This window comes from Larus michahellis, chromosome 1, assembly GCF_964199755.1.
Source record: "Larus michahellis chromosome 1, bLarMic1.1, whole genome shotgun sequence".
Classification (NCBI taxonomy): Eukaryota; Metazoa; Chordata; class Aves; order Charadriiformes; family Laridae; genus Larus; species Larus michahellis.
The window spans coordinates 8044766-8064922 of NC_133896.1; the positions used below are offsets into that span (position 1 = coordinate 8044766).

Here is a 20157-nt window from a genome sequence, read left to right on the forward strand (position 1 = left end):
CCACCCGAGTCTAGTTTAGGGACGAGGGGGTGTGGCGCAGCTGTCACACCGCCTGACAGCTTTTGTGGGGAGGGTCTGTTTCAGTTTAGGCATTTAGACTTTTCCCTCTGGGCTTCTCCAGATGTTTATTTCTGATAATTCTTGCATTAGGCGGAAATAACTCCTCTGAATCCCAAGACTTGGAGCCTTAGGATGAAGTCATGCCTTCGCCATAGCCATGTCTGGAGTGTTTTGGGGACTTTAGTGCTCCTGGTGGTGTGTTGCAGTCCCCCACCCCTGCCCTGGCCCAGCGGTGGAAGGGGCTGGGCGAGGTGGTGCTCTCAAAGTACGTGATCTCTGCTTCATACCAGTATTATCACGCCCAACAGTAGTTAAATGCCTTTAATTCCTTATTTGCTATTTGTCTGTGTTGCTGGAAAGGCCGATAGGGTAGATGTGGCCAGCTTTGGAGCCCTCAGCACGAGAAGGATGTGGACCTGCTGGAGTGGTTCCAGAGGAGGCCACAAAGATGCTCAGAGGCTGGAGCCTGTCTGCTGTGAGGACAGGCTGAGAGAGTTGGGGCTGTTCAGCCTGGAGAAGAGAAGGCTCCAGGGAGACCTTAGAGCCCCTTCCAGTACCTAAAGGGGCTCCAGGAGAGATGGGGAGGGACTCTTGATCAGGGATCATAGTGACAGGACAAGGGCTAGTGGTTTTACACTGAAGGAGGGGAGATTTAGATGAGATATCAGGAAGAAATTCTTTACTGTGAGGGTGGTGAGACACTGGCCCAGGTTGCCCAGAGAAGCTGTGGCTGCCCCATCCCTGGAGGTGTTCAAGGCCAGGCTGGATGGGGCTTTGAGCAGCCTGGTCTAGTGGGAGGTGTCCCTGCCCATGGCAGGGGCGTGGAACTAGGTGATCTTTAAGGTCCCTTCCAACCCAAACCATTCTATGTATGTGGGATCAGTTTATTGTGATGGAGGAACTGGGTTGCTCTCCTGATACCTGCCGTGTAATCTCCATTGTAGATCTGGTCTTGCTCAGAGAATGAACTTGGCTGAGATGTAAGTGGCTTCAGTCCTCAGAGAGTGCGTCCCAGCTCCCAGACCTGGGGCTGAGCACATGCTGTGGTGCCCTGGAGTGGACCCGGCGCAAGGGGGTCAGCGCCGGTGTCACATCTGGAGCCGGCTGTCAGGAAAGCTGCCCCTGATCCGGTGTAGAGCTTGAAGTGGTGCCTGCAGCAGCGTTGGAGCCACCAGCAATAAATCTAAGTCCCAGAGTTGGGGGGATGCCTGAAAATCCTCATCATTGCCCTTTTGTCCCATCCCAAACCTTTTTTGGGATTTACTACAGGAGACTGTCTCCCGTGCAGCGGTGCTGGGTGATGGTCGGGGTGGCCTCCTGGCTCAGGGGTGGTGCCAGTGGTGGCTCCCTGTGGTGTGTTCGTGTGGGGTGGATCAGAATCACAGACTGGCAGGGGTTGGAAGGGACCTTCGGAGATCATCTCGTCCAACCCCCTGCCAGAGCAGGGTCACCTAGTGCAGGCTGGACAGGAACGCATCTGAGTGGGGTTTGAATATCTCCAGGGAAGGAGACTCCACCACCTCTCTGGGCAGCCTGTGCCAGGGCTCTGCCACCCTCAAAGAAGTTTTCCCCCCATGTTGAGATGGAATTTCCTGTGTTCCAGTTTGTGCCCGTTGCCCCTTGTCCTGTCGCTGGGCTCCACTGAAAAAAATGGCCCCATCCTCCTGACACCCGTCCTTTAGGTATTTATAAGCATTGATGAGATCCCCTCAGTCTTCTCTTCTCCTGAGATTCCCTCAGTCTTCTCTTCTCCAGGCTAAACAGCCCCAGGTCTCTCGGCCTCTCCTCATCAGAGAGGGGCTCCAGTCCCTTCAGCACCTTTGCAGCCCTCCACGGGACTCTCTCCAGTAGTTCCCTCTCCTTCTTGGACTCGGGGGCGCAGAACTGGACACGGTGGATGACACAGGAGATGGTGGGGTGGAAGGGGAGCTGCCTGGACAGTGGGAACAAATGGGAAGGACGGGAAGGAGCTGCGCTGGGAAGCGCGGACGGGCCCCAGGGAGAGTGCGTGTGACTGTTCGAAACTGCCGGCCATTGTGGAGGGGCGCCGGGCACCGACCCCCGTGGAGGGGAAACGGTGATGGTTGTGGCGTCCCTGACCCCGCGCAGGGGCCGGCTGCCGGTGCGGCCCCCTCCCGAGCCACAGCAGGGTCTGTTGGGGGGGTGTCTCGCTGCTGCTGCCCCGGCAGCAGAGATGAAACCAGGGATTTAAACTTCAGGAATTTAACCCAAGGAGCAGGCGGTTCCGAGCAGCACCGGGGGTGAGCTCAAGCCTGTCCCACCGACCTTGGCACTGCCGCAAGCCCCCTCCTGGCTCCTCGGCATCCAGTTCCTGTAAGCGGGCATTAATCCTAGTTATTCCAAGTTACGCGCGTTAGAAGTAAATGTTGTTTTCGGGACTTTGTTCCTGCTGTGGTGGTTTGTTGCTGCCCGAGGCACCTCCTGAGCCCCCGAGGCCGGGGCTCGAGAGAGCAGGCGATGGAGCCAGCAGGGATCTGCCGAGCGCCAGCACTGAATCCCAAGGGATCTGTGAGGGACGGGCTTTTCGGGGAGAATGCCCACATTTCCCGCAGTCAGGCTCCCCGGCGGCGAAGGAGGGAAACCCTGGCCAGCTGTGCGCACATCTGGACCCAGCCTCTGGCAGAGGTAAGGACCCCCCGGCGCTGGGCCCTCCTGGAAAGACCACGGCAAGGCTTCATTTTGAAAATGCTTTAATAAGGAAGTGTTGACAACACCGTTTTGCAAAATGTAAAGGTAACTATACAAATTCTTAATACAAAAAGAATAAATTAAAAGCAGATCTTTTTTAATTCTGCAACTTTTTCTACAACATACATATTTTTTCCTTGATTACAGTTGAACAGAATCCAGTAAAATCATTTTCCATGCTCTAAAGTCAATTTCAGGAGAGACCTAATTTTTTTTTTTCCTTTTTTTTCCTTTTTTCTTTTTTTTAAACTAGAGAGTCCATTTTACACAACTTGTAATAAAACTATTGACATTAATATATATGTAAAACTTTACATCTAGTTAACTAAGCAGTAACTGGTCATCTGATAGCACCTGAATGGGGATCGGCTACGCCTGAAACTAAAACTAATACAGAGTGAAACCAAATGGGACTGTTTCAACATTTTCAACACTCGACTGCATATAATATCATTTAAAAATAAACCCTGCCTCCCAGCGCGCCGACCGTGCCCCGGCCCCCGGCTGAACAGAGGGAGCGTCAGACGTGGAGACTTAACAACGCGATTGTGGCTTTACGACAGATGGAGCCTTGAAAAATTAAAAAAAAAAAAAAAAAAAAAAGAAAAAAAAAAAGGAAGTAAAGGAGGGGTTAAGTCGGTAGTCAAGTGCTTGTATAGAATAGCTATGTATACACCCCTCCGCGTTATACTTAAATATGTTAATCTCATATGATTAACATTTTATGTACATTTGTGTTTAATTGAATTGAGCTAAACAGTAAAACCTGTTTTACTTAATCTGTCTTTACTACCAGACTGGCTGCTCACGTGTGCCTCAACTGCAAAACAGAAAAGCAGAACTCAAAGCAAAACTCAAGCCGGTTTTCTAGAAAGCTTTTTCTCTACTCCAGCCTGTTTGCAATTCAGGCTAACCCTTTATTTTTAGTTTGGTTTTTTTTTTAGTTTTTTTTTTTTTTTTCCTAATTTCAGGGCTGCCACCTTTTAACCTTTGCTGCAAAACTGCAGATCTGGTCTTGGAGGAATTAATGTTTCTTCCTGTAGTGCCCAGAGGCCTCATAGCGCCGCTGTTGTTGAATTCTTTTTAATTAAAAGAAGGTACACAGAAAGAAAAAAAAAAACAAAAAACCGACCAAAACCAACCCCAAACCACTTACCAGGGAAATTAAAAAGAAAACAGACAGTTGCTCAGAGCCCCTAAAAATCCGTGGGCTAAATGACTTGCTGATGCTTAATTTGGTCCTTATTTAAACCTTTCACTTTAGCTACCGAATCTTATCAGTAAATGTCACGAATCGGTACTATCTCTTATCCAGCTCCAAATCCAATTAGGAGCTTGAAATAATTCCCCTGTTAAAGACCCCAAAGCACAAAGAGATGGTGAAAACAGCATTTTGCATGTTTTGCAGGTGAAGGGTGCAATCTCCCCGCTGCCTGTTCTTCCGGCGATGGGCTACGAGGCTTCGGTGCCGGTCAAAGGGGGTCATACTCCTGCGGCGATTCTTCGCGGGGGTCCCAAAGGACCCTTTGCCAGTATTAAAAAAAACCAACCCTATGCTTGTTTATTTTTTATTCTTTTTCGGAGGGATAATTCACTTACGCTTCAGGCGTGAACATGAAAGAGTTTCTCCTTCCTGGCTCTGCTGCGGGTTTCCCTGGACAAATGCCGGCCTTTGCTCCCCACCGTCGTCCTCACCCCCGCAAGGCCACCCCCCGCCGCCTTCCCAGCACTGCGAGCCAGCGGCGCGGCGCACCCCGGCAGACGCTGCCAATACTACGTGCTGCAGAAAGGTATTTGCGTGAGCCGCCTGCATCAAGTTTTAGAAACCCCATCACCTTCCCAAGCCTAATTACGAAGAACCCATTCTCTTTTCAAGCCTGGAATGCAGTTTTCCAGCAACCTTAATACCGAAAAAAGGTGTGGCAGCCCCCCCAAGTCGCGGTGTTTAATTTTCAACGTTTCGCCCTACTTTTGTCTGGTAGACGCTGTTGTTATTCTTGGAACACACACACGCACACACACTCGCACTTCTTGTTGTTTGTTTTGTTTTTTTCTTTTTTTTCTTTTTTTCCTTAAACTAAAGCTAACTTCAGTTTCTGCTTTTCACAAAGTAGCCCCCTCCAGCCGTTTCTTTTAATGCCTTTCCCATAGGAAATCATCGTTTGCACGCACAAATGGGGGAAGGCCGGGTACCTCCCCCCATCTAGTGGCAATAAAAACAGCATAGCACCGCAGTGAAGACTAGACGTGCCAGCTTCAACATCCACCTAGATTGTGCACTTGTTTGTTACAAAAGTGTCTTTGAGGCCTTTTTAAAAGTTCCATGGCTTGACGTGTATAAAGCATTGCTCAAAAGTATGTGTAAACTTGCAGCTCCTTCCATGACGCTCTGCTACGATTCCTTTCGGTATCAGCCGGCAGCTCTCGCTCGTGTCCAACACCTCATTTAGTTGCTTCTCTTTCTTGTGGTCGCTTCTTGCAATGGGAATGTTTGCCCAGTCTGCTGGTTGTTCAACCCGGCGGCGGAGCCTTTCCGTTTCCCGACAGACCGGTTCTCCCACACGGGCAGCACGGCGGGTGACGAGCCCTTTGCTACACTGGTGCTAACGAAGGGAAGATGAGCGGAACAGATACGTTAATGCAGCTTTACCGTGTCAATTAGATTGCGATGTGCTTTCCCTTTGATTTCACGTTAACGCTTTGTGCAGAAATAAGATTAGAATTTATTGGCTGTATCTCTTTGTAGAAAGGTGGGGTTTTTTTGGCAATTTTGATCTTCATCAGAGTATGAAAAAAACCCCTAAACCAGCACGACCCCAAGCTCTCGATGTACTGGTGTGCAACCTGCGCCAGCCAGAGCAATGGGGTGAGTACCTGCCTCTGCGGTAGAGAACGCCTTTGTAAACCTTGTTTGTCCAGTTTAATAGTAGCTTGCAGACAGCGATGCTGCGATACCAGCCCAGACCTTCGGTGTGTCTTCGGCACATGGGGTTACTTTACTTGCACGTAGGTGGGCTCAAAACGAAGAAGGAAATGCTGTTTTAGAGGAGATGGTCGTGTCTGCCGTTGAGTTACATGAGGGAGATGCGAGCTAGAACTTGCTGAGCAAACTCATCCTGCTGACGTTGGTGTGGCGATCTTTGGCAGTGCAGATCTGATTGCGAGACTCTGACGCATCTTTGAAGTGACGGGATTTTACTCTTTCGTAACAGACGCACTTTCAGGACTACGATACCCATTTCTCGGCCTCTGTCCTATTTTACCCCTCCCTCCCCCCTTTTAAACTAATGCTCTGTTGGCTTCAGATTGCCGGTCATGGAAAGCTTACTGCTGTTACGTGCCACAGAACAGTAAAGATTTGATGTAAGCCTTGAAAGGCTTCCATCGTTTCGAAGGAAAATCACTTTTGGAATCGCCGACTGACTATGACGATGGCTGCTCACCTGCACCCCCTGCCCTGCGGGCCGCGGGAGGGACACGCACCAGCCTGGCAATGGGATGCGCTGCGCTCCGTCGCTGTGGTGGTGGATGTCTCGGGGCCAGTTCTGTAAATGTCGCCTTGAATTGCATCGTGAGAAAAGTGCTTAGAGCTGAAGCTGGTGCTGGGTGACAGTGCATCTGGGTAAGGCAAATGAGAGGCAGTGAGGTGATCTCAGAATGGCATTGATGTGATTAACTTGAGGTCAGGGGTTCACACTAGAGTCCCAGGCTTGGCTTTTTCCTGCCCATACCACTGGACATCTGCTAATTCTGGATAGAGGGGAGAATCCAGGAAACAGCTATCGTTGTAGCTCCTGCAGGAGAAAGGAAAATTCGTTAGGACGACGAGAGCTCCTGGGAAGTTCAACATAAAACATCATCTTACGGGTGGGAAGGAAGGCAGGATATTCACAGACCCCCCACTGCAGGTACCCCCAGCGCTGGCGTTTGGGGTGGGCTCAGCATGCAAGGCTCCACTTTGACCCAGTTTGCTCTTGCCCGGCAGTCCCATTCACCCCAGCAACCTGCCTGGTGCAAGGAGGCAGGAGAAATCTGAGCTCCAGCAGCCTCTCCACGGGCAGGGTGCCCTGAGTTTTGGACGACGCCGGAATAGCAACAGGCAGAAGTGCTGTGCTTTCAGCCTGCTGCCGGCGGGATGCACTGTAAGAGAGCGAAGCGCTGCTGGAGAGTGAGAGCTTGTGGCCGACCCCACTGGCCGTGCCCGTCCCAGCACACGTGGTGCCACACCTGCCTCTGCTTTCTCTGCGGCCTCTTCCCTCCCGGGGCACAGCAGCAGCGCTCTGCCTGGCCTAAGGGGCTCTGTCTTGCTTTCCTGGCCGGTAATAAGTTGGAGTAAAGAGGTTTCTTTAGTAGGATGCTCTCCAGGGAGCACGTCCGCAGAGCCCTCCTGGCCACAGACTGTAGCACCTCCTGGGAACGCGGAAGGAGGAGGGTGGTGGTGCTTTCCTGTCGCACTGCTGCTCCGGGCAGAGGCTCGTGCATCACCTGGCAATCCCAGAGTTACACGGCTTTCCAGGGACGAGCTAGGAGGTGACTAGTGAGAGGGTGCCAGGTCCGATGTGGCTAGGACTGTGTTTTGTCACAGGTAGCCCAGTCCCCATCTTGTGGCACTGCTCGTGACGAGCTACTGCTTTTTTTTGCTGCACAGCTTTTTGTGTGCTTGCACAGAGCAGATGAGAATGTTTATGGGAATTTTCTTTGCTATTTATCTTAAAACTCCGATGAGGGTCAGCTCCTGGCTCAGTCTGCCGAGCTCCTTCCCAGAGGAAAACCCCGAGATCAAAATCTTGTTGATATTTTGAAAAGCGACTGCTGTATCTGCATAGTAATATTCAGAATTGATGTCTCTCCTTCACACCGATTTTTAACCAACTTCCAGACTAGAGATTGTTTGGAGGCCAAAAGTGGGAGGTGCATTTTCTGTCTGTTTTAACTGTGAGTTCTCGCTCCTTCCTCGGCTCCCTCCCCTCCTCGCAGGACTGAGCTCACGCCTTGATGCAGCCTGGCAGTTCCTGCTTCCCCTGCCCTGTTTTCCACCTGGTTTCCCTGGGACCGGTGTCTGGGAGGAACCTGAGCAAGGGCATCACCGTCTGCATGTTAAAGAGCCTTTTGTTTCCCAGCTCTCTGCTGGAGTCCGGAGGTTTATGGGTTATCTCTATAAAGCTGGCCTTGAAATACTTGACAGATGCCAGCCGCGAATGGTTGTAGATTCAAATGAGAGCGTCAGACACCACGGCAGTTTAATTAAAATAGAAATACTCTAAGGGTTTTTTTGTTCCCGCCACCCTTCCCCCTCTGTCTTCCCACAGGAACGGGGCCAGGATTGCTCCTCACTCCAGGACGCCTCGCTGCTGCTGCTGCTGAACAGCCTCTGCTCCACAGCTCTGCCCTGCCGAGGGAAGGTGGAGGAAGGGGTGCTGGGTGCCACGGCTGGAGCGCTGCCGGGAGCTCGGCCCAGCTCCCCCGAGGCCCCCGTTTTGCCTGAGCTCATCTCCCCAGACCCTCCCCGCAGTACTTTTGCCCATGCTGCTTTGAAATGTCCCCAAGCCACAAATTTGTCCCTGCTGCCTGCTCTCTGTGCCCGTTCAACCTCTGCACGAACGCGGGGCGGGCTGGCCCCAAGTCCTCTTTCACAGGGGAATGCGCCACAGCTGCAAACTTGCTGAAAAGGCACAGAGAGGGCTTCGAGATGCTTTCAAGTTGTTCTTCCAAGAGCTGAAGGAAGCCTTGTTGCCAAATAAACAGGCCCCCAATTAAAAGGGCTGCTCCTGTGGGACAGCGGGATGCCAGTTATTCGCACTGTGTTCACGGACTGTAAGGCGGAAGGATGAAAGAACAAAACGTTCCCTTACTATACCTCTATTCATCAGTACTTTGGTGGGTTGGAGACTGAGACTCATCCATAGTGGGTGAGTTGTCTGTTGCTTCTCTGAACAAAGGAGAGCAAAAAAAGGAGGAAAGAGGAGAGAGGAAATGTTAAAGAAAAGAAGTGACACAGACATTGTTACGAGCTTATTAATCCAGTGGGGAAACAAGTTGATGAATCGTCTTTAGAAAAAAGTTAGTGACACAAAAACACATTGGGGAGAACCATCCATCTTTTCAGTCGTGCTGGGAGGGCAGAGCCTGCTCCTGCGGTGGGGGAGTTTGTGCCGTGCATCTAATGGCAAAATTTATCTGCTCCTACTGTAATTTATCTGCTCCAACTGTATTTACACATACGCCTTGGGTCTTACACTCGGGAATGAAATAAGTGCTGATTTGTCTCCAGTTCTCTTTGCACTGGTTGTTGGTGCAGGGCCTAAGCTATAAATCTGGATAACTTGACTTTCCCCAGCTGAGAATTTGGCTTGACGCATTTTTGCTACGAGGGACAGGGCACAGGAGTTTTCTTGAATAGAAAAACAAGAAAAGTTGGGATTTTCCAAATGGATTTCTCAGCTGGCAGCTCACCAGTTTTACTTCTGGTCATCACAGAGATATTTAGAGGAATTAGGATTGGGATGGAGACTGAGACTAAGATTTGAGTCTAGACTCAAACCCTTAATACCGGCAATTTCAGTATACAGTAAAGAGCTACCACTCCGTCTATCTCACGATCCCTTGACTTCTTGTAAAACGGGACCAGGAAAATTCTCCTGTTCTAAAGCTGGAAGCGCATGCAAAGACCACGTGAGGCTGGATGTCAAATCTGTGAATTTAAAATCCAAGGTAGGCCTAAGGGGGTTGTGGTTATGGTTCTCCCCATCTCCATTTTAACGTGCAGTCACGGGCAGTGCTGGAGTAAAACCAGAGGTCAAACTTGGTCAGAGGTGACCAGAAGAAATTAAAGAGCATGAGATTTTCCAGTGGCTGCACAGTGAAATGTCTGCAAAGTTACCGGTCCCAATTCACAACTCGGGGGGATCATACCTGTTTTCCTACTCTAGGCCCTACAGTATTTTGAGGACCGCAGTCTGACACTTTCTAGCTGATCTCACCAAACTCCATTTAGATCCAAAAATGTGCGACGTGCTGAGTTAGATGGGATCTGGAAATGATCTTTATTTCATGTGGCAGGACAGAATTACATGAGGTTGCTGGAGAATGCTCATGGGAGCTTGCGAATGGCTTTTTGTTTACTCCTTGAACTCCCTGCCGCACAAAGAGGTGCCAAAGAACCCAATTACTATATTTACATGAGTAATGGCTACCTGCATGTAATGACTCACTCACGCTTTGGTGAAGCACATTTAGTTAGTGGTGGCTGAAAAAAGATGCACTTAATAATCATTAAGAGACATATTGCTAGGGAAAACCTAGCAGAAAAATGCGGTTGCTGCACACACAAATATGGCAGACACCTAACCTTGCCTTTACAACAAAGATCTCCTTGGTCTGGACAGACAGCATGATGGTTGCTTAAAAAAAAAAAAAAAAAGATCAGCTATTTCGACATCTGAAAAATTGGAGGAAGGAGACTGAGCAGGAAGAACCTGCAAGGCTTCTTCCCCTGAGGATGCAGCACCGCTCGGAGCAGTGCTGCTGGGTGCAGATGGCACTGCCATGTCTTGGTCAGCCTAAACCAGAGCTCCACCGCTCCGAGAGCACGGGTGGGAGGCTGGAAATGCTCTGCCTGGGTGCGGGCCATGGAGCACCTGGAAAATGTGCCCCATACCTGCGCTCTCCCTTTGCTTGTGTGCGGGGAGGTTTTTCTCCCCAGCGGAGAGCGAGGTGAATTCTCTAACCCGAGCCCACGGACACTCACCCAGTCTGCCATGCGAGAATGTGGTGGGGACTGCCTGGCGGCGTGGCTGCTAGTTCACTCGACGGTGTTGAACTCCTCTGGCTGTGAGGTAAGGCAGCTGAAAAACAACCGGAGGGTGGAGAGAAAAATAAATGGTGAGCTGAGGGCGCAAAGGTCAGGGTGGTTCAGAAGCAGCAGCTGGTGAGACCAGCAGAAACGTGTCCTGCTGTGAGTAAACACAGCCTGGGAGTCAGACCTCATCCTGTTCCTGGATGGCTGCGCCTGACCGTGGCATGGGAGCAGCCAGCCTGCTGCTGACACTGCTGCATCACGGGCCGGATCCATTCTCAGCTCTGCAGGAATGCTTTGTTTCAGCCCAGCCTCCAGCTGAATAGAACAACCTGGACTCTCCTGAGCCTGCCTGGGAGACACCGCACCTCTCCCATCATGAAAGCCCATCGGTTTTGCTGCTGCCTGGGCTGGTAGGGCCTGGCTGCGCATCTCCACAGGACCTGAACTGGAGAAGCCCAGGTCATCAGGCTCAGCCTCCTGCTTCCAGGGGTGGTAGGAGATGCTCTGTGTCCCTAGGAGCCAGGGCTGGCAGTGGCAAGAGTCTGTCCAAGTACACTGCTTCAGGTGCAAAGGAGGAAGAAAACACTGAAGATTCAAAACCTAAAACTATTTTTCACTGTGCATCTGTAATAAACTGAAGTTGGGCTTTGCTGACCCTACTACGATGGAACCAGAAGGTGGCTTATCTTACTTGAATGAAGACAGAAGGAAGCTGAACTAAAAATGTACCATTGGCAGTGGTTCCTGGGGGAGTTTCCCCAGTGAGGGTTTACCTAAGAAATCCAGATGACTGATCTTTCCTCCTCTAAATTTAACACATGCCTAGAAGTATGATCCTCTTCGAAGGACAGCATGAAGTCCAATAGACCTATCGGCTAGGACTCATCAGCTAAAATGATGGATGTTTCTACCTGGCATCCCCTTCTGTGCTGTTAAACTCTTTAGCTGCTGCCAAAGGACACCTGAAGAGAAAAACAAATTTTAATCTGCTCCTTGGAGCCGATAGCCCCTGAGGTCAGTATCCTCCCACAACTGTAATTGGGAGCTGATTCTGAACGTAAAACCAATCTAGTCCGCCAACTGGTCAAGACAAGCTGTGATTGCTGAACACACTTACCACTGCGCTGCCCAGATATCGCATTTAAAGACCCAGCTGGGTGGGGAAATGGACTGATTGACAGCAGTTTTTACGTGGTCTCCCCCCATCCCCACCATTTTCCTTTCTAGATTACCTAAGTGAACTGGTATGGTTTCCAAAGCTAAGCAAGGCAAAACTTTCCAGTGTTCAAGCATTTTGTGTTGCTTGAAATGCCAATTAATCAAAGGAGGAAAACCAAATTTTTCATATGGAGACACAGAGCAGTTCCAGCAGTTACTTGATTGTGTCTTGGTCCACTTACTTGATTGTGTCTTGGTCCACATCTGGGCCTCCTGTGAGCGCTGGCATCACTCATAAATCAGCCTCTTCTCAGGCAGATGTCAGTGGCCCATGAGGAGCCCGGTGTTAAATCGCCTCTCCGACTCCACGCTGGAGTCGACAGCGAGTACAAAGCCCCACTGGTGTCAGCGTGGTGGCCACTGTGGACCAGGCATGATGCTGGGATGCCAGAAGACCAACAGCCAGCACGGGTGGACGATGCACTGGTCTGCTCAGGGAGGTTGTGGGGGCCTGCAGCAAGTGAGGCCGGAGTAATGGTGTTACCCAGGCCAAGGCTGAGGCATGTGGAAGGGTGAGGATGGGCACAGTGCGAGCTCTGATTAACCAGCAATCCCATCCACACAGGGCTGGATTCAGGTTTTTAGCAAGTCCTTGATCTATCCAAACTGGCTGGGCCAGCGGTGACTGATGGCCAGTAAATATTTAACCTTGGACTGTTCCATAACACAGAGCGGCCTCCTCAGTTTAACGAATTTGACTGTTTTCTTACCATTTAATATTAACAGCACAGAAGAGTGCAAAGCTCTGTACATGACACAGAGGCATAACACCGCACAAACTTAAGCGCTCTGAATTTCAGGATATTATCAGCACAGCTACTGACGCTGCATGGGAAACCCAAGTCTCGGCAGTACACAAAGATGTCATCACTCAAACATTTTCACAGGGGGGTGGAGGGGCTGGGATGCTCCCCACTTAACCTTTCTCATGCTTTTGGTGTTCCACCGAGGACATGCATTCTCCTAGTCTGTGCTGAGCCCCTGCTTGCTTCGAGCCTCCCCTTGCTGTGACTACTGAGAGTGACCCCCTCGCACTGTGAAGCAGCTTCTTCACATTCAGTCCCTCCTGCCATCACCCAAACCCCACTGAACCCTGAGGAAAGACCTGGCAACAACAGGGCTTCGGTCCCTCCCTGTCTTTTGAGCCCATCATTGCAAAGTGATGATTTCCATGGAAAATTCTCACTCAATGAGTGCCTTGGAGGAGGCTTGGCACCCAGTGTTATGCCTACAGGCTTGGTGAGGAGCATGTGAAGGCCAGATAACGTGCTACGGTCTGGCATTGCTTTCCAGACGGAGGTTAACGCCTGGCATGAATCCGGGATGCATAAAGCCCCTATCCCTCCCGCCCCTTTGCCCGGGGCCTGGCTCTCACCTGATGTTGCTTTACACATCTGAGGCATTCTCGTGACCCGGCTGTGCGCCACAAAGGTGCTTTGCGAAGATGTGCTGTACTGGGAGCTGCTGTCCGAGGAAGTGGAGCTCGTGTGCGAGAGGCGGCTGTGCTCCTTGTGGGAGGCCGTGGACCGCTGGTACCAGAGCCGCAGCTCGTCCGACACGGCAGTCCTACCCGAGCCTTTCTCATGGCCCTCCCTGCCCAGAGATGGAGTCCTTATGATTTGGGAGCGGGAGGGGGTGAGCCTGACGGAGTCCACTTCATCCCCATGCCAGTTCTCCTTAAACATCCCCCCCGCTGTGTAGGAGTTGGAGGTTTTGAATTGTGCTTTCACGCTGTAGTGTCCCTCCTGGTCATTCTCCAGGCTCCGCACCACCACGGGTGTGGAGCTGCCCTCGATGTACAGGGGATACTCTTTGATCCTGTACTGGGAGGAGGGTTGGCTCTGGCTGTGCAGGTAGACGCGGTGATGTCCCGTCCCGTTCCTCGCAGCCAGGTTGGGCATGCTCCCTGAATTGGAAGAGACCAGGTTGCCCGCCGATTTGTGCCTTTGCCTCTGCCGCTCTCTGGCTTTCGACGGGGAGTCCTCTGCCAGGGTGGAGTAGTTGGGGTTCATCTGAGCAGGGTAGTAGTGCTCAGAGCTGGAATGGCTGGTGCAGGAAGAGCAGTCGTCCATGGGGTCAGAGCCGTTACTGCTACGAGTCCTTGGGGTGTAGAAATCGGGGCTCCCTGTCTCATTTTCTGAGCCGAGGAGCTTGCCTTGCGACTCCAAACTGGAGCTCCGGTGTCTAAAGTGCTGAGCTAAGCTGTGCAGTCTGGTTGGGCTGATGTCTACCGACCTGCAGGTACCAGGGAAAAAAAATCCAAACTCGTAAGTCTACAGGACGAAGCACTCGCCATCCCCTTTTGCATACAAGGCCAGCTTCACAAGCAAGTGGCTATAAGGGCACTGAAAACCCGGACTCCTCCAGCACTGCATGGAGCTTCTGCCTGCAAAGCAACCTGCTTCCCTGCTGCAGGGTTTGGGGTGATTAGGTCCTATTCCTCTTCCTCTCCACTCTCCTTGGGGGTAGCATTCAGTCTGCAGCACCATGTGGGACATAAACCCTTGCCCAGCCTGATTCCTCTGTGGCTTGCCACCCCGGGAAAGACCCAATCTGAAGGGCAAAACCTGGCGACCTCAAGCCCCGGCTTTGCTTGTGTGGCCCCACGGCAGAGCTGTTTGGATCAGCACCATCCCTGTGCTACCACGTTCACCTCGCTCCACCTCTGCAAATCCCAAGACCTGAAGCTCAGAGGTGGTGGGATCCCCTTGGAAGTGGCCTGTGAATGCTCTGCACAGGTACAATCCATCCGCTGTAAGAGAGATGGACAGATGGACTGCCCATACGTAGCCCAGAATGCACCGATTTGTCCATTGGCCTTTGAAAAAGTTACCTCTGTGAAGCAGCTAGGTTTTACCAGGGCCTAGCCGTGAGTAGCACGTGTAAGACTGTCAGTAGGTGACAGTGCTTCAAGCAACCACCCCGAATTGCTAGTTTACAAGGCTCGATTCACAGCCAAGTCTGGGTGGTCTCTATTCACCCTGGCTGTTTGGAGAGCTTCAGCCATCTGTTCAAGGAGCCGGAACACGCTGCCATGAGTCACCCACCCGCATGAGGAATGGCTAAGGCCAGGGTGTGCAGCTCATGAATGAGCTACAGACTGAGCAATCGTTGTTTCAAACACCCAAATGGCCCCTACACGGTCAAGGCCACTTCTCAAGCCCTGTGCCAGGCTCATTTCTCACACAGCTTGGCTCCAGTGTTAACAAATTTTGCACTCTTGAAAGGTACTGCCAGCCAAAAACTTGTAACAAACAACCCAGGGCCTTAATACCTTTTATCGTCTCTGCCTGAGTTGGATGTGTTGGCATGACTCTTGATTTATGCCAAGCTAAATGATGTTACCATTAGCCCTTAGTGCAGGATACCTAACAGCACACTGCTTTGGCTCAGCTCTGCTTCCCGCAGTGTCCACGGAGTTTGCCACGAGAGCAAAACAGCAACGAAGCTGAACAGTTTGTAGAAATCCTGCTGAAAATTGGAGTCAAATTGGGCCGCACACATCAAATCCTCTCCCTTACGCACTTCAGCTCTTTCCTCTGTCAACCCTGGGCTTATTCCACTGCCACCTGGATCCTTGGATGGATTGCTTTATGGAGGCTTTCTCTACACTTAAGATCACACACGTGCAAACATTTTATCTGTGAGAGAGACTTAACACTACCCAACATTTTGTACCAGACAAGAAACAACACGTTCTCTCCAGCTGGATCCATGGAGGAATTTACTGCAGAATTTAGCAGTGGCACCACATCCCTTTTAAAAGTGGCGTGGGGTTTGTAGTGCCTATAAACAGTCCTCGAGATGAAAGGTCCCAGCAGAAGAAAAACTTGATTACTTTGAGGGAGAGATAAGGGGCAGGATCACGTTTATCTGAAGTGATTTCAGGATCTCAGTTCAGGAGAGACTCCCTACTGGTAACAGTACACGAGCCTCTAATTTGAATAGCACTGGTTTGTGTCCTTTCCCAAACTGGGAATTAATTCATATCCTGGGGCAAAGCTAAAGCAGAGAATATTTATTACAGGGTAAGCAAGGTGAGGCCGGAGCTGGGAAGACTTACCGCGTGGAGTGGACGTAGTGCGGACTGCGTACCCGTAGATCCGGTGTCGACGGCATGCTGGACTGGGAGTTCCAGTGGGGAAGGCTCCGGATGGGGCTGTTCTGCAGCGAGCTGCTCCCTCCTGCCTCAGCACAGCTCCCGGTGCTGGGGAACCGCTTGTGACTGCTGCAGAACAAACATCCTGCTTCAGTTCCTGGGCAGGAATTTGGGGAAGGGGCTCCCACGCCTCTTTCCAGATCTCAGGCACGTGCCTGTGATCTTGCAGGGGTGAGTGGGAGTTGGGCCAGCTGCTGCTCTGAGCTGCGTCCCAGAGCTTGTGCTTCTGCAGTAGCTGGAGGTCAAGGCCAAGCCCTGTCAAAGCCCCCAGATGATTCACCATCCTTCCTTTCTAAGCGTTTTTCAAAAATAACATTGAGATACTAAGCAGCAGGCACGTGGCTGCAGCCTATTTTTATGACGTGCCTATTGGCCAAAACACCTAAAAGTTTCCTTTTGGTAAGGGATGGCTTTGTAACTTTTGAAAGGGCTCACACCTGTCCCTCCAGAAAGCGGAGGATACCGCTGTGATGGAGCTTCGAGATAGCTGGCTTACCTGGAATGACTGTGTGAGGAGCGTTTCTTGACCTTCTCATAGGGTTCATCCAAGGAGGACTCGCTCCACATCTTGGGTTTGATGGGGGACTTGTCATAGTCATTGCGGTGGTAATGCATTTGGCGGAGACCTTCCAGCGACTGCGGAGGAGGAGGCCTGTTGTGCAAGGGTGGCCGGGGAGGGAGTCCTTTGTGTGGGGACTGGAGAGGGGATATTGTGCTGGTGACCTGAGAATCCTCTGTGAAGAGAAGATGGGAGAGAGGTGATGGCTGTGTGATACTTCCAATGGCCGCATAATCCTGGGGGACACCATCACACCTCCAGAGCCTGCTTCCTTACCCTGCTTCCCCTGGTTGCGTTCAGGAGCAACCTGAAGACCCAACTTTCAGAAATGCGCCAGCTGACATTCCCATTTTGGGAGGGAACAGCCAGCAAGAGTGTGTGATGCATTAAACAATTGAAACCTTAAGAGAAAATGAGGAGGCATTTTGGGACTGTCTTTTGAAAGAATTCAGAGCAGTAACCATGGCAATGCTCACTGCTCCAGGTTTGGTGTCTGACTAGAAGGTGGAGTCAAGGGAAACCAAGGTTTTTTTGGTACAGAGGTGTTTGAGTGGATTATTACACAGAGCAGTTCCTGCATTTTGAGTGTCAATCAGGAGTTCACACATCCCTCCCTGTTTCCTTCCTGCCCTCCAGAACATACAAGCAGTCAACATACCATCCTCGAGAACAAGGGCATCCGAGAGGGAGCTGTCTTCACTGGCAATGTTTCCTTCTGAGGGGAAGAAAATAAAAAGATGGTCAGATGGTCTGAGAATCGCAGTGACTGAGTGCTGAACTGCACCGTGACCTTTGTCCACTGAGTCTTAGCCTTAAGCAGTCACCCACGTCTTCCTCCTCACATAGCTGAGAGACAAGATTCCTACAAACAACTGACTCAGCCCACTCTCGGTCTCGGAGGGCAGAGCTGCGGGCCGGTTCTCTCACTAGCAGGCTGCCTTTCAAGGATCTGCTAACTCTTTTCAATTAATGGGGATTAAGACTGAGTCACAACAGAGAGCTGAGATCCCTAGAGGATGCAAAATGGCACGGTGCCATTAGCGAGATTTATATCTCAAGCCTTAAGGACTTTGGGTTTGATCTCTTGCCTTCTTAAAATGATCATCCTGCTGCTAACTAAAGGCCCACACACGGTACCAGTTCTGTGCAATTCAGGGAAATGCTTTCTGAGCATCCTCTGTAGCAGCAGGAGAAGCTCTTATGTCCTCAGTGTGCACACATCTGAGCTGCCTCCCCCGTCCCTTGTCCTCATGGCTGGCTGTTATCCCTGACTGCGGTGCGACTTGGTACCCAGGTCACAAATACAGCAGCTCTAATCTCAGTTCCTGCTACAAAGGCACAGAGAAAAGCTCTGCAAGTCAAAGGGAAAGGGTAAAATCAGCAAGGGAGAAAGAACCATAGCAGAAAGTTAATGGATTTCATGAAAAACCAATCAACAACCCAGTAAACCATAAAGCGCTCTGAGAATTACATTGTAAAAAAAAGAAAAGGAAAAAAAGCATTTGAACACAGCAATGACACTGCTACCACTTTGATTTTACAGATGCCTTTCAGCTAGAGAGTTCACCCCAATCTGCTAACATTAATTACATTTGTACAGCACCACTCCGGAGGAGACGGTAACGGAGCGATTTTATAGGTGAACAAAGGAGTCACAGTCTGCTTTCCTGACATGCTTATAATCTACAGCGTGACACTGCTGCTTGTGCTGTGAACCAGCACACCCCTAATGCACGGCACGCAGCCCGGACACCCATCTGACAGCATGGGAGAGGACAGCCCAACCGCCAGCACCCGTGGAGTCCTCCAGACAGGAGAGGGAGGAGGAGGGAGGGGAAATCTGTGCCTCAAGCCACGAGTTCAAGGCAAGAATTTTGCTCCCTGGCCTCCACAGACCCTTCAGCAATGCCGTGGGCCCCGCTTACCATCTATGATCAGGGAGGCTCTCTGGGTTGGCTTCTTTCCAGATTTGATGCGATACTCATTGATGGCGTTTTCGATCTCCTGCAGTTTCTTCAGTGCGTTCAGGTAGGATGTCTTCCGCTGTTTCTTCAGCTTTTTGCTGACATTTGGGTCGCTCGCAAGGCGCCGGGCAGCCTCTGTGATCTGGGACTGAATGGCAAACTCCCTCTCCAGGCGCTCCAGCTCTGCCTCCTGGGAAAAGGCAAATGGATTCTGGCTACCACCAAACTCTCCCGGCCCAGCTATGGGGCAGCTCCCACAGAACCTGGCCAGTGGCCTCCAACCAAGGCTCTCTATCAGCAAAGCATCCACGATCAGGCTGTCCCCCTCATATCAGGGCCTCCCTGAGCACATCCACCTCACCTTCATCTGCTCACACGAGCGCCTGGGTGCTGGTGGCGATGGTAGGGATGACCTATACGAGGAGGACATGTGTGGTCCAGTCCTAACCCCCCTGTGCTGTTTGGCTTTTTATGCAGTTCAACATGGCCTAGTTCAACGGTGCCCCACTGCTGACATGTTCATCCTTTTCCACCCATCTATGGGTAACACCTGCCTCCCACCCGCTCCTTCTCCTTGTTTCCTATCTCCATATTTGAGCCCCATTTGATATCAGTGCTACGCATTGATGCAAAGCTATAGCTTTAACCTTCTTGACAGGTTTGCTTGGCACCCACCAAACGCTTTGGGGTAAAAATGCCGAAGATGGCTTAATTCCTCCCTGGTGTGTAGCTGTCAAAATCCAGGGGAGAGTATGAGATGAAGTAATTATGGGCTGCTGCAACTGATTGCACCAGAAAATTGCCTCCTCGAGTTACAAGCCAGGCGGGTGATTTCAGAGTGAGCGGTGTATAACAGCAAGCTTTCTGTGCACCAGAAAGGACTAGTGTCTCCAACACTAGCCCTTGCAGAGTCTCAGCAGAGTTTTTAACTGCAACCAGGTGTACCCTGGAAGCTACCTACTGATTTTTAGTTATCCTCCAAAGTCAAGAGATTTAGGCCAATTTATGCCAACACAGAAGCTGATATAGAGCTTCCTGGTCTGGACCAGGAGCCCAGGTGTGAGCTTCAAAGGTACTTGCTAATCTGCAATGGATCTGGCTACCTTCCCCAGCTTGATGGAGTTTTTGGTGTTTATCTGCTAGAAAGGGGAACACAGTACACTGCAAATTAGGGAAAAAAATGCCAAGCTTTTTTACTTCTAGTGAATGGTGGGAGTTCACATCACAAGCACTGACAGCCACGTATTCACGGAGATCCCCGTTATGCAAATTCAAATTCTTTCTCTTCATTTAGCAGCAGTGCATGCTGCAAGAGCTGATGCTGTGGGAATTAATCAGACTGAAGTTTTTATTCTGGGCTTCCGGCTTAAAAAAATCCCTTTGCTGTCAGTGGTGAAGCAGCATTGCCTTAAATCTATAATTATAATTTCCCTCACTTTACTGAACACTGAACCCACTCCCCCCATCTTTTTAACAGATCACTTTTTGCTTTGAAGAGTTTATAAGCTCTATCAGCGCCAAACTTATTAAAAGTGAATTTGACGCCATGAAGTTTTAAGGCCTGGAACCTGGTTTACTGCCTTCCGGCACGGTCCTTCCCAGAGTCAGGAATTACAGACCACGTAGCTGCGATTACCAAAAAATACAATAGGACCCTTCCCTGCGAGTCTTGCTCTGACAAGGCTCTTAC

General features: G+C 50.8%; 1 protein-coding gene across 5 annotated transcripts in view; it reads right to left on the bottom strand.

Moving 5' to 3' along the window:
* Positions 1 to 3735: 3735 nt before the first annotated feature.
* Positions 3736 to 20157, bottom strand: part of FRMD4A (FERM domain containing 4A) — a 391047-nt gene continuing 374625 nt past the window's right edge. For all 5 annotated transcript variants that reach the window (XM_074573322.1, XM_074573323.1, XM_074573326.1 and 2 more), the window contains 7 exons: positions 18429 to 18657; positions 17162 to 17218; positions 16441 to 16678; positions 15849 to 16013; positions 13161 to 14020; positions 10517 to 10613; positions 3736 to 6563 (listed from right to left, as the gene is read on the bottom strand). In XM_074573322.1, the coding sequence (XP_074429423.1) occupies positions 6461 to 6563; positions 10517 to 10613; positions 13161 to 14020; positions 15849 to 16013; positions 16441 to 16678; positions 17162 to 17218; positions 18429 to 18657 (1749 nt within the window). In that variant the 3' untranslated portion in view covers positions 3736 to 6460. The remainder of the gene's footprint in view (positions 6564 to 10516; positions 10614 to 13160; positions 14021 to 15848; positions 16014 to 16440; positions 16679 to 17161; positions 17219 to 18428; positions 18658 to 20157) is intronic.